Here is a 13,872-nt window from a genome sequence, read left to right on the forward strand (position 1 = left end):
ACAGACTTCCCAGGACACAAAAATGAACCAATACCGATTAATTAGACAAGAGAAAACAAGCTTTTATTATCAAAAGAAAACTGCAGTTGCGAGCATAGTTGAGGCGGCAAGATGGTAAGAGCCACCAAATTGATACACTCAGACAAAATGCCCTGGGTTTGGAAGCTTCATTGCAAAAGAGGAAAAAACACTGTTAAACAAAGAAAAAGAAAAAAACATGGTTAATAGCACAGACCTCAGTTCCAAATTCCCAAACCAGAAAACAATAAAACCTGACGGACTAGCTAAACTTTTCCTTACGTACACATGTAAGAAGTCCTTCTTGGGGACAGAAGTGTCTTTCTGTCTCCCTTAGTACCTGGAGAAATTGTTCTGACTCAGACAAAGGAGGGAAAAGATAAAAATTCCTTTGTTCCAGTTTGAAATCCCTCCTGCATTACTATCGGCTGACCATAGACCTGGCTAGGTATGCCCCTTAGCCATGAGGCTGCTGGTCAATTCTCCTGGTTATGACAGGCGCTAAGGACTCTTATACACTTCTAATCAGTAGCTCTGTTGGGGTGCGTCTACACAGCACCTGAAACCCGAAACTCAGAATAAGAAACGCAAATTATGTAGCTTGTTTTGAAAGTATTTCGAAATTGCTTATGTGTGTGGGTCTGTGTTCGTGTGTTCGTGTGTGAGTGTGAGTATGAGTGTGAGTGTGAGTGTGTGCACAGGGAGATGTGTTGCAGTCCGACTCTGGCTCCTCGTCTCCCCCCATGGCTCCTCCTGCACTGCCCTCTCCCCCAAGGACCACAGTACTCGAAACTAGAAATAAGATATGCAAATTGCGTAGCTTATTTCGAATCTATTTGGAAATAGTCTGTGTGTGTGTGTCTCTGTGTGTGTGCATGTGTCAGTCTGTGTATGTGTGTGTGTGTATGAATGAGTATGAGTGTGTGTCTATCTGGGAATGTGAGTGGGGGTGTGTGTACTGCATCAGTGAGGGAACTGTCCGCGTTGCTGGCTGCAGGCAGGGTGCACAGAGCCAGAGGCAGATCTCACCAGGGTGCACAGGGAGATGTGTTGCAGAGGGAACACACTGGGGTGGGGGAGGGTCCCAAGGCTGCTACTGCTGGAAGGGTGCCCGGGCGGTGGACCCTCCGCGCTCTGCCACCGAGGCCTGACTGGCTCCTTCTCTGACCCCACAGCCTCCCCTGCACTGCCCCTCCCCCAAGGACCACCCTGAGGCCTGAGTGACAGGGAGGGGGGAAGTAGGCAGACAGGTCAGAATGGCAGGGCGGGGAGGGAGGGAGCAGAGCTTGGGTCGGAGCAGGGGGCAGTGTGGGTGGGGCCCTGGGGAGGAGGATGAGCGGGGGTGGGGCCTTGGGCTGGGGCAGCGGGCAGTGTGGGTGGGGCCCTGGGGAGGAGGCTGAGCAGGGTGGGGCCTTGGAGAGGAGCAGGGGGCAGTGTGAGGGGGCCTCTCCAAATGCAGGAGTCCCGCGCTGCTGGTGGATTCCCCCATTTTCACTGCCTCTCCAGTCTCCAGCTCCGGCCACGAGTGGAGTAATTCCTGTAGTTGGGACTTGTGTTCCGTTGCAGGACATGCTGTATGGCTGCAGCCTCGGTGGTCTGGGAGCGCTGCTGGAATTCGTCTGCCACCTCTTGCAGCCTTCTTCTCAGTGTTTCTTTCTCCCAGATGCTGCCTGCGATGGCAAAACCGGCTTTGTACTTCTCAGCTGCCTCGGGCAGGGACTTCCGTGTGTAGAAGAGGAAGTCCCCAAAGCCAAGGTAGACGGCCTGCTGGCACCTCTTGCTGAGGGTGGACACCTCGCTCAGGAGGTTGAGGTAAATCTCCTCTTGGTACTCAGGTGTCTTTTCTCCGTACATTTCAGCTAGCGCCAGCTTTGCAAACACAGAGGCGGGATCTTTCTGCACAGCCATCTTGAAGGCCTCCGTACCCGCTGCTACGATTTCTTCTCTCCTGTCCGTCTCGGCCGCCGCCAGTTGTTGTTTGTAGCAACGACCCAGGTCATAGTGAGGGAGGTGATAAGTGGGGTCCAGAGAGATTGCTCGCTCTAGAATAGCAATTGCTTTTTCTGGAAACTCAGCTTGAAAGAACTTGGCTGCATTTCTCAGGACCTCGGGGTCCCGGCTATTCCGAACAACATCTTCGACCAGGGCTTCTCCCTGGGGTCTATCCCACGTCTCAAGGATCTTGGCTAAATACATCTTAGCTTCATAGTTTTGCGGCTCTTCCTGGATAATGGCGCTCAACTTCTTTTTGGCTTCTAACTTATATTGAAAATCACGTGAGTGGGTCCAGGAGGCGAAGGCTGCGATTGCCGACCCAGCAAGAAATTCCCCATTGGCTTCGTCTTCTGCCAATGCCCGTTGGAAACACTCTGTGGCCTGTTGGCCGTGGCGGAAGCCGGTTGCCAGGAGAGACCAGCCTTTGTGTGCGTGGACCTCAGGGATCAGAGCTGCGTACGGCAAGCGGCTGTTCAGGGAGCGGCAGATCTGGCTCACCTGGTCCAGGTAACGCTCCACCACGTCGTAATGGGCCAGGTGATAGTAGATCCAGGCGTAGTTCCCGTAAATGACCAGGGCCTGGCGGGGGACATTACCTGAGTGATCTCTGGCCAGGAACTCTTCAGCTTCCCTAAGGCTTTGCAGAGCGTCCTCATATCGCCCTTGCAGGTGGCAGAGATAAGCCTGCAGGGCCAGGTAGGCGGCCTGGTTCGGGTAGGGAGTGTGGGCAATCCTCAGAGCCACCGTATGGAGGATGTGAGCGGCGTCCACCTTGTCCCTGATTTCAAAGTCCCAGGTGAAGTGGCACTGGAGGGTCTGCAGCTTCTCCTTCAGCGGCAGGGAGCTGCAGAGAGAGGGGGAACCAGACACCGTTGAATGAATGAATTTCCCCAGCACACTAAGGTCGTGGGGTGGGGACCAGGGAGGGACGAGGTCTCTGTCTGCTTAAGAGCCAATTGCAAAGTGCAGACCTGGCGCGGAGCTTGGAGGGCCGTGTCTGATGCCCCCTCCGCCGGGCGTGGGGCCTTTGTGGATGGGCTTCCCCCAACCTCTGTGGAATCCACTTAGCACTTCCTGTGTCCCACAAAGCCCCCCTGCAAAGCGACCCGACTCCCTGCAGCCCAGGCAGTGTGTGGTGAGCTCCGCGCGGGTAGTCGGGAGAATTTCTCCTGGGGAAGGAACCGCTTACAAGGGTGACAGTGAATTGACTGGTTTCAATGCCCCTCCACCCCAGAGCTGGAGATGGGAACATTGCACGTTTTTTGGCTGTACCTCGGTTGGTTGTGCCATTCGCCGTTAGGGCTGAAGCTAGAATATCTGACACTCTGTAATATCAGATGCATGTTCATCAAAGCCAAAATGTACCCCAGGAACAGGGTTCCTTCTAAGATTTTCCAGCCAGGAGCACAGTGCGTTTTGGCTTGTGCACCAATATTGAGGTCATGGGCGCTGGTTTGGACGTTTGCCACCGTGGCACCCAAGTTTTTCACACAGAGACGTTCCCGGCCAGCAGTGCAGAAACTCCACCCTGCCTCCCACCATGTGGCAGGTCCTGTTCCCGGCCCCAGCCGCCAGAACAGCCCCCAGCCCCTTCCCGCCCTCGTGGAGGCCCCCGCCACCAGTCATGGCAGGTCCCAGCCCCCCTACCTCAGCGGATCCCTCACCACACCGTCTCAGCTGTCCCCTCCTGCCGGAGCACCCAGCTGCTGTACAAGTGGAGGTGGTGGGGGAAGAATGTTTTGTGCGCGGTGGCGCAGGGGCCCACCTTAGCGGGAGCTGTGACCTGGAGGTTCATTTTGGCTTGTGTGTCAAGCGAGGAGGCTTTAAACTGGGTTTGGTGGGGGCGGGTGACCAGAGCCCCCAGGTACGTCATAAACACGGAGAGCTGGAGGCCAGGTCACAAGCTGGTGGGAGCAGGGGCTGTAATAGCAGGGACCACGGAGACAAGACAGAAGCGGGGGGCAAAATCGAATCAGCGTCTTAGTTGTGTGTATCGTGGGGAAGACGCAGGAAGGATGTGGAAGGCTGCTAAACAAACCCAGCTGCGGCCTCGCTGGCATGGCGGTGAGGTCCATACAAGGCTATTAGCCAGGGGATAAAATGGTGTCCTTGGCCTCTGTTTGTCAGAGGCTGGAGAGGGATGGCAGGAGACAAATCGCTTGATCATTGTCTTTGGTCCATCCTCTCTGGGGCATCTGGTGTTGGCCACTGTTGGCAGACAGGATACTGGGCTAGAAGGACCTTCGGTCTGACCCAGTACGGCCGTTCTTACATTCTTATGGCATCATCCCGGCTTGGATAATAGGTGCGACTGGTCACGTGGGTACAGAAGAGTCCAGGTTGCCCAAGGATAGGCAGGGGAAAGGGAGGAACTAACGATACGGCCAAGAACGACCTTGAGCAGGTCACAGCAGGTTATGTAGCGCTGGGTAGAAGGATCAAGGAATCTGAAGCGCAAGTGATGTTCTCGTCCATCCTCCTTATTGAAGGAAAAGATCCATGTAGGGATCGTCGAATTGAGGAAGTCAATGCGTGGTTGCGCAGGTGGTGATGCAGAGAGGGCTTTGGTTTCTTCGATCACGGGACTCTGTTCCGGGCATGAGGATTGTTAGAAAGAGACGGGATCCACCTAACCAAGAGAGGAAGGAGCATCTTCGCGGGCAGGATTGCAAACCTAGTGAGGAGGGCTTTAAAGTAGGTTCGTCAGGGGACGGTGACCAAAACCCTGAGGTAAGTGAGGAAGTCAGATACCGGGAAGAAAGACAAGGAGGAACGAGGAACAAGGGAGGAGCCCGGATTGGGATGGAGAAGATAGGTCAATCAACTGGTTATCGAAGGTGTCTGTACACCCATGCAAGAAGCCTGGGAAACAAACAGGAAGAATTAGAAACCTTGGCCCAGTCAAAAAATGAATAATGGAGGCTTGGTGGGATGACTCGCATGACTGGAGCACTGCCATGGAAGGGTATAAACTGTTCAGGAAGAACAGGCCGGGAGAAGAGGAGGAGGAGTTGCTCTGTATGTAAGGGTGTGTCTAGACTACTGAGTTTTGTCGACAAAAGTGGACTTTTGTCGACAAAACTATACCTGCGTCTACACTACTGCTGAGTTCTGTCGACATAACGTCGACAGAACTCAGCAGTTTTGTCGATGCTGGTAAACCTCATTTTACGAGGCATAACACCTTCTGTCGACAGAGTTCTGTCGACAGAAGGTGTTATTGCCTGTAGGGTTGCGTCTAGACTACAGGGTTTTGTCGACAAAGCAGCTTGCTTTGTCGACAGAACTGAATGTGTCTAGACGCTCTATGTCGACAGAAGTTTTGTCGACAGTATCTGTCGACAAAAATTCTGTCGACAAAACCCTGTAGTCTAGATGTACCCTAAGAGAGCAGTAGGATTGCTCGGAGCTCCAGTATTTAGAGGGAGAAAAGCCTGTTGAGAGTCTATGGGTTAAGTTTAGAGGTGGAAGCAACAGGGGTGATGTTGTGGTCGGTGTCTGCTATAGACCGGATCAGGTTGAGGAGGTAGATGAGGCTTTCTTCAGACAACTGAGAGAAGCTTCCATATCACAGGCCCTGGTTCTCATGGGGGACTTCAATCCCACTGACATCTGTTGGGAGGCCAATACAGCAGGACGCAGACAATCCAGGAAGTTTTTGGAGAATGTTGGGGATAACTTCTTGGTACAAGTGCTGAAGGATCCGACCAGGGGCCGTGCGCAGCTTGATCTTCTGCTCACAAACAGGGAGGAACTAGTAGGGGAAGTAGAGATGGGTGACAACTGGGGAAGCAGTGATCATGAGATGGTAGATTTCAAGATCCTGACCAAAGGAAGAAAGTGGAGTAGCAAAATACATACCCTGGACTTCAGAAAAACAGACTTTGATTCCCTCAGAGACCTGATGGGCAAGATCCCATGGGATGCTAACATGAAGGGGAAAGGAGTCCAGGAGAGCTGGCAGTATTTTAAAGAAATCTTATTGAAGGCACAGGAAGAAACCATCCCGATGTGCATCAAGAAAAGCAAATATGATAGGCGACTAGATTGGCTTACCGGGGACATCCTTGGTGAACTTAAACACAAAAAGGAAGCTTACAAGAAGTGGAAACTTGGGCAGATGACTAGGGAGGAGTATAAATATATAGCTCGAGAATGCAGGGGAGTTCTCAGGAAGGTGAAAGCGCAACTGGAATTGCAGCTAGCAAGGGATGTGAAGGATAATAAGAAAGGTTTCTACAGGCCTGTTAGCAATAAGAAGGTGATCAGAGAGGGCGTGGGGCCCTTACTGGAGGAGAGAGGTAACCTAGTGACAGATGATGTAGGAAAAACTGAAGTACTCGATGCTTTCTTTGCCTGTCTTCATGGACAAGGTCAGCTCCCAGACAAATGCACTAGGCAACGCAGTATGGGAAGGAGGTGGGCAGCCCTTGGTGGGGAAAGAACAAGTTAGGAACTGTTTAGAAAAGCTAAACATACACAAATCCATGGGCCCGGATTTAATGCATCCGAGGTTACTGAGGGAGCTGGCAAATGTCATTGCGGAGCCTTTGGCCATTATCTGAAAACTCGTGGAGATCGGGAGAGATCCCGGATGATTGGAAATAGGCAAATGCAGAGCCAATCTTTAAAAAAGGGAAGAAGGACAATCCAGGAACTACAGAACTGTCAGCCTTACCTCAGTCCATGGAAAAATCATGGAGGGGATCCTCAAGGAATCCATCTGGAAGCACTTGGAAGAGGGGAAAGTGATCAGGGATAGTCAGCATGGATTCACCAAGGGCAAGTCGTCCCTCACCAATCTGATTAGCTTCTATGAGGAGGTAACTGTGGATATGGGAGAGTCGGTGGATGTGATATACGTTGACTTTAGCAAAGCTTTTGATACGCTCTCCCACAATATTCCTGCCAGTAAGTTAAGGGAATATGGATTGGATACATGGACGATAAGATGGATAGAAAGCTGGCTAGACTGTTGGGTCCAGATCAACAATTCCATGACAGGTTGGCAGTCAGTTTCTAGCAGAGTACCCCAAGGATATGTTTTAGGACCGGTTTTGTTCAACATCTTTATTAATGACCGGACAAGGGGATGGGTTGTACCAGTGCTTTTTTGCTTAAAAGAAAAAAAGGTGCCGGTACTCCAGGGGAAAAGTTGTTGAGCTCTGACTGGAGGTGTGGGTACTGCGTCTGGAGGTGCCGGTACTGCGTACTGGGCAGTACTGTCACCAAAAAGCACTGGATTGCACCTTCAGCAAGTTTGCAGATGATTCTAAGCTAGGGGGAGAGGAAAATACGCTGGAGGGCAGGGAGAGGGTCCAGAGTGACCCGGCCAAAAGAAATCTGATGAGGTTCCACAAGGACAAGTGTAGAGTCCTGCACTTGGGACGGAAGAATCCCACGTGTTGATACAGGCTGGGGACCAACTGGCTAAGTAGCAGTTCTGCAGAAAAGGACCTGGGGGTTACAGTGGATGAGAAGCTGGAGCTGAGTCAACAGGGCGCCCTGGTACCCAAGAAGGCGAATGGCATATTAGGGTGCATTAGGAGGAGCATTGCCAGCAGATCCGGAGATGTCATTATTCCCCTTTATTCAGCTCTGGTGAGGCCACATCTACATAACATAAGAACATAAGAACGGCCGTACTGGGTCAGACCAAAGGTCCATCTAGCCCAGTATCCTGTCTGCCGACAGTGGCCAACACCAGGTGCCCCAGAGGGGGTGGACCGAAGACAATGATCAAGTGATTTGTCTCCTGCCATCCCTCTCCAGCCTCTGACAAACAGAGGCCAAGGACACCATTTTATCCCCTGGCTAATAGCCTTGTATGGACCTAACCTCCATGAAATTATCTAGCTTCTCTTTAAACTCTGTTCTAGTCCTAGCCTTCACAGCCTCCTCTGGCAAGGAGTTCCACAGGTTGACTACACGCTGTGTGAAGAAGAACTTTCTTTTATTAGTTTTAAACCTGCTACCCATTAATTTCATTTGGTGTCCTCTAGTTCTTCTATTTAGGGAACTAATAAATAACTTTTCTTTATCAGCCCTCTCCACACCACTCATGATTTTATAGACCTCTATCCTATCCCCCCTCAGTCTCCTCTTTTCTAAACTGAAAAGTCCCAGTCGCTTTAACCTCTCCTCATATGGGACCCGTTCCAAACCCCCGATCATTTTAGTTGCTCTTTTCTGAACCCTTTCCAAGGCCAAAATATCTTTTTTGAGGTGAGGAGACCACATCTGTACACAGTATTCCAGATGTGGGCGTACCATAGTGTTATACAGGGGCAGTATCTGGAGCATTGTGTCCAGTTCTGGGCCCCCCTCTATAGAAAGGATGTGGACGCATTCGAGAGGGTCCAGTGGAAGGCGACCAAAATGATCTTGGGGCTGGAGCGCAGGACCTACGAGGTGAAACTGAGGGATTTGGCTTTGTTTAGTCTGCAGAAGAGAAGAGCGAGGGGGGATTTGGGAGCAGCCTTCAGCTTCCAGAAGGGAGATTCCAGAGAGGATAGAGAGGGGCTGTTCTCAGTAGCAACAGATGGCAGAAGGAGGAGCAATGGTCTCAAGCTACAGTGGAAGAGATCTAGGTTGGATATTAGGAAAAACGATTTCCCTAGGCGGGTGGGGAAGCCCTGGGCTGGGTTCCCTAGGGCGGGGGTGGAATCTCCATCCCTAGAGGTGTTTAAGTCTCAGCTTGACAGCGACCTGGCTGCGTTGATTTCGTTGGGATTGGTGCTGCCTAGAGCAGGGGGCTGGATAGATGGGCTCCTGAGGTCTCTCCAAGCCCTCGGATTCTATGAGGAGTCCAACCCCGCACCATTGTGCCTGGCAACACACAGACACCCCAACCCCGCACCCCTGTGCCTGGCTACACACAGACACCCCACCCCCGCACCCTTGTGCCTGGCTACACACAGACACCCCACCCCCGCACCCCTGTACCTGGCTACACACAGACACCCCACCCCCGCACCCTTGTGCCTGGCTACACACAGACACCCAACCCCGCACCCCTGTGCTTGGCTACACACAGACACCCCAACCCCGCACCCCTGTGCCTGGCTACACACAGACACCCCACCCCCGCACCCTTGTGCCTGGCTACACACAGACACCCCAACCCCGCACCCCTGTGCCTGGCTACACACAGACACCCCAACCCCGCACCCCTGTGCCTGGCTACACACAGACACCCCAACCCCGCACCATTGTGCCTGGCAACACACAGACACCCCAACCCCGCACCCCTGTGCCTGGCTACACACAGACACCCCACCCCCGCACCCTTGTGCCTGGCTACACACAGACACCCCACCCCCGCACCCTTGTGCCTGGCTACACACAGACACCCCAACCCCGCACCCCTGTGCTTGGCTACACACAGACACCCCAACCCCGCACCCCTGTGCCTGGCTACACACAGACACCCCAACCCCGCACCCCTGTGCCTGGCTACACACAGACACCCCACCCCCGCACCCTTGTGCCTGGCTACACACAGACACCCCAACCCCGCACCCCTGTGCCTGGCAACACACAGACACCCCAACCCCGCACCCTTGTGCCTGGCAACACACAGACACCCCAACCCCGCACCCTTGTGCCTGGCTACACACAGACACCCCAACCCCGCACCCCTGTGCCTGGCTACACACAGACACCCACCCCCGCACCCTTGTGCCTGGCTACACACAGACACCCCACCCCCGCACCCTTGTGCCTGGCTACACACAGACACCCCACCCCCGCACCTTTGTGCCTGGCTACACACAGACACCCCACCCCCGCATCCCTGTACCTGGCTACACACAGACACCCCACCCCCGCACACTTGTGCCTGGCTACACACACACAGACACCCCACCCTCGCACCCTTGTGCCTGGCTACACACAGACACCCCAACCCCGCACCCCTGTAACTGGCTACACACAGACACCCCACCCCCGCACACTTGTGCCTGGCTACACACAGACACCCCACCCCGCACACTTGTGCCTGGCTACACACAGATACCCCACCCCCGCACACTTGTGCCTGGCTACACACGGACACTCCACCCCTGCACACTTGTGCCTGGCTACACACAGACACCCCACCCCGCACACTTGTGCCTGGCTACACACAGACACCCCACCCCCGCACCCTTGTGCCTGGCTACACACAGACACCCCACCCACGCACCCTTGTGGCTGGCTACACACAGACACCCACCCCCGCACCCTTGTGCCTGGCTACACACAGACACCCCACCCCGCACCCCTGTGCCTGGCTACACACAAACACCCCACCCCCGCACCCCTGTGCCTGGCTACACACAGACACCCCAACCCCGCACCCTTGTGCCTGGCTACACACAGACACCCCAACCCCGCACCCTTGTGCCTGGCTACACACAGACACCCCACCCCCGCACCCCTGTGCCTGGCTACACACAGACACCCCACCCCCGCACCCTGTGCCTGGCTACACACAGACACCCCACCCCCGCATCTCTGTGCCTGGCTACACACAGACACCCCAACCCCGCACCCTTGTGCCTGGATACACACACACAGACACCCCACCCCCGCACCCTTGTGCCTGGCTACACACAGACACCCCACCCCCGCACACTTGTGCCTGGCTACACACACACAGACACCCCACCCCTGCACCCTTGTGCCTGGCTACACACAGACACCCCACCCCCGCACCTCTGTGCCTGGCTACACACAGACACCCCAACCCCACGCACTTGTGCCTGGCTACACACACACAGACACCCCACCCATGCACCCTTGTGGCTGGCTACACACACAGACACCCCAACCCCACACCCTTTTGCCTGGCTACACACACAGACTCCCCATCCCCGCACCTCTGTGCCTGGCTACACACACAGAAACCCCACCCCGCACCTCTGTGCCTGGCTACACACACAGACACCCCACCCCCGCACCCTTGTGCCTGGCTACACACAGACACCCCACCCCCGCACCCTTGTGCCTGGCTACACACAGACACCCCACCCCCACATCCTTGTGGCTGGCTACACACACAGACACCCCACCCCCGCATCCTTGTGCCTGGCTACACACACAGACACCCCACCCCCGCACCCTTGTGGTTGGCTACACACAGACACCCCACCCCGCACCCTTGTGCCTGGCTACACACAGACACCCCAACCCCGCACCCTTGTGCCTGGCTACACACACAGACACCCCAACCCCGCACCCTTGTGCCTGGCTACACACACACAGACACCCCACCCTGCACTCCTGTGCCTGGCTACACACACAGACACCCCAACCCCGCACCCTTGTGCCTGGCTACACACACACAGACACCCCACCCTGCACCCCTGTGCCTGGCTACACACACAGACACCCCACCCCGCACCCTTGTGCCTGGCTACACACACAGACACCCCACCCCCGCACCCTTGTGGTTGGCTACACACAGACACCCCTCCCTGCACACTTGTAGCTGGCTACACACAGACACCCCACCCCGCACCCTTGTGCCTGGCTACACACAGACACCCCAACCCCGCACCCTTGTGCCTGGCTACACACACAGGCACCCCAACCCCGCACCCTTGTGCCTGGCTACACACACAGACACCCCAACCCCGCACCCTTGTGCCTGGCTACACACACACAGACACCCCACCCTGCACCCCTGTGCCTGGCTACACACACAGACACCCCACCCCGCACCTCTGTGCCTGGCTACACACAGACACCCCACCCCCGCACCCTTGTGCCTGGCTACACACACAGACACCCCACCCCGCACCTCTGTGCCTGGCTACACACAGACACCCCACCCCCGCACACTTGTGCCTGGCTACACACAGACACCCCACCCCTGCACACTTGTGGCTGGCTACACACAGACACCCCACCCCTGCACACTTGTGCCTGGCTACACACAGACACCCCACCCCTGCACACTTGTGCCTGGCTACACACAGACACCCCACCCCCGCACACTTGTGCCTGGCTACACACAGACACCCCACCCCTGCACACTTGTGGCTGGCTACACACAGACACCCCAACTCTGCACCCTTGTGCCCAGTTACAGAGCCTCTTCTCCCCGCCCAGCCCTTTTCTGTCCCCCCACAGGGCCTAGCTGGGCACACAACTCCCCCCCCAACTTTCCTCTCTGTTCGGTCCCCGCGCTCAGCCGAGGAGTCCGGGCGCCCGGGCCGGGGCTGGCGCCTCCCCAGGTGTGTCCTCTCCGCCGCCCCCCCCCATCGCCGGCCGGGCCCGGCTCGCTCCGCTGCTCCCCTCGGAAGCTTGGCCCCGCCCCCCGGGCAGCTGGGGGCTCCGAGCGCGGGGGCGGCTGGTTCCAGCTCCGGGCCGGGCGTTACAGGAATCCCGGGCTCCCGCCGCCTCCTCCCCTGCCCCGCCCCGGGCCACAGCGCTGCGGGGCCGGAGAGATCCCGGGTCCCCCCCAGCCAGGGTGCAGGGCAGCGGGGGGGCGGTGACAGGCTGGGGAGATCCCCGCCCCAGACACGTCTGTGTGCAAAACATCGGGGGGGGGGCTGCCCTGGGGGCTGAGGGGGGAAGGCAGGAATGACAGCTGGGGGGGGTAGCCAGAGGGTACGGGGTGGGGTAGGGGGCCTTTAGCCATCAGGGGTCGGCCTGGGGGGGGGTACGGGGCCTTTAGGCATCAGGGGTCAGCTGGGGGGGGGGGTAAGCAGAGGGTGCCAGCTGGGTGAGCCCGGCTAGGGCCGGGAGAGGCAAAGGACCCAGAGATGCACCGCCCCCAGCGCCCCTACCTCATTGTGTACAGCTCGGTGCCAGGGCTCCTCTCTTGGAACTGCAACCTGTCTGTGGTCTGGACTGTCTACTGCCACTCCACGCCCCTTCCCGGGGCGGGAGTGTCAGGAAATGGAGAGTGAGCGGGGTGGGAGTGGAAAGGAAAGTGCAACTCGGCGTCCCGTCCACTGTCCCCCTGCCTGGGGTGTCAGCTGCAGCCCGGGCGCTGATACAGGACCTGGTGTGTGTGTGTGTCTGTGTGTGTGTTGTATCATGCAAGCAAGGTCCTAACAAACTTCAACAGGACTTTATTTACCAAAAGGGGAGCCTCTTTACAAAGCTGCTGCATTGCTCAGTAGCTCTCACGCAGCCCCTGCCAATCTTCTCCCCACCCCTTCCTGTTTCCTGTGCTTCCAGACTCCCAACAGCCAGTGTTCCCAGTTCTAATCATTACAAACAGCATCTAAAACAGCACATTCCCTCCTCTCTTAAGAAGCGCTCTCAATTATAAAATAAACACTGTTATTCTAAGCACAGGAACAATATGGAACAAGCCGCTATACTGTTGGCAGAAATATTACACTGTCAATACTACATAACATAGTCTTTAGTCCAGACAGGTGGTCACCTGTGTCTGACAGACCGTCTCTCAAACCCCATTTCTAGTGTAATGTCTTGTTGTGTTGCTACTATAGTGAAGTCATCCAACACGGGCCAGGTGTTGGCCTTATCTCCTCTTGGTGCATAGGCAGGTGCAAGATAAGAAGCATTCCATACACGCCCATGTCACATTACTGAGTTGGAGGGAAGCAGCCAGATCGCTGCTGCACCCCTAGGTGGGGGTGTTGGCCCCAGAAATTGGTGTGGGGGGAGCCATGTGGGGTACTGAATGGGAGCTTATTGTTTGTTGATCTTATGTACGCTATTTATGTGAGTGTAGAATGTCTGTGTGTGTAGGTAGGAATCTGTAATCTGTGTGGAAGCTGAATATTTCTGTGAATGTGGTTGAGCATGGCTATGGACAGGCTGAGTAGTGAAGCCCTGTGGAACAATGGCCCTTGATGGCCCAAAGACACACCTAAAGCAGGAGGGCGGAGACCCAAG

The 13,872-nt window shown here is 55.8% G+C and overlaps 1 protein-coding gene across 1 annotated transcript; it reads right to left on the reverse strand.

The window, feature by feature from the left end:
* Positions 1-28: 28 nt before the first annotated feature.
* Positions 29-13,147, reverse strand: LOC142827968 (interferon-induced protein with tetratricopeptide repeats 5-like). The gene is made up of 2 exons (XM_075924751.2): positions 12,789-13,147; positions 29-2,857 (listed from the first exon to the last, which is right to left on the reverse strand). The coding sequence occupies exons 1-2, from the start codon at positions 12,791-12,793 to the stop codon at positions 1,510-1,512; spliced, it is 1,353 nt and encodes a 450-aa protein (XP_075780866.2). The 5' UTR covers positions 12,794-13,147; the 3' UTR covers positions 29-1,509.
* Positions 13,148-13,872: the final 725 nt, after the last annotated feature.

This window comes from Pelodiscus sinensis, chromosome 1, assembly GCF_052426305.1.
Source record: "Pelodiscus sinensis isolate ZL-2025 chromosome 1, ASM5242630v1, whole genome shotgun sequence".
NCBI lineage: Eukaryota > Metazoa > Chordata > Testudines > Trionychidae > Pelodiscus > Pelodiscus sinensis.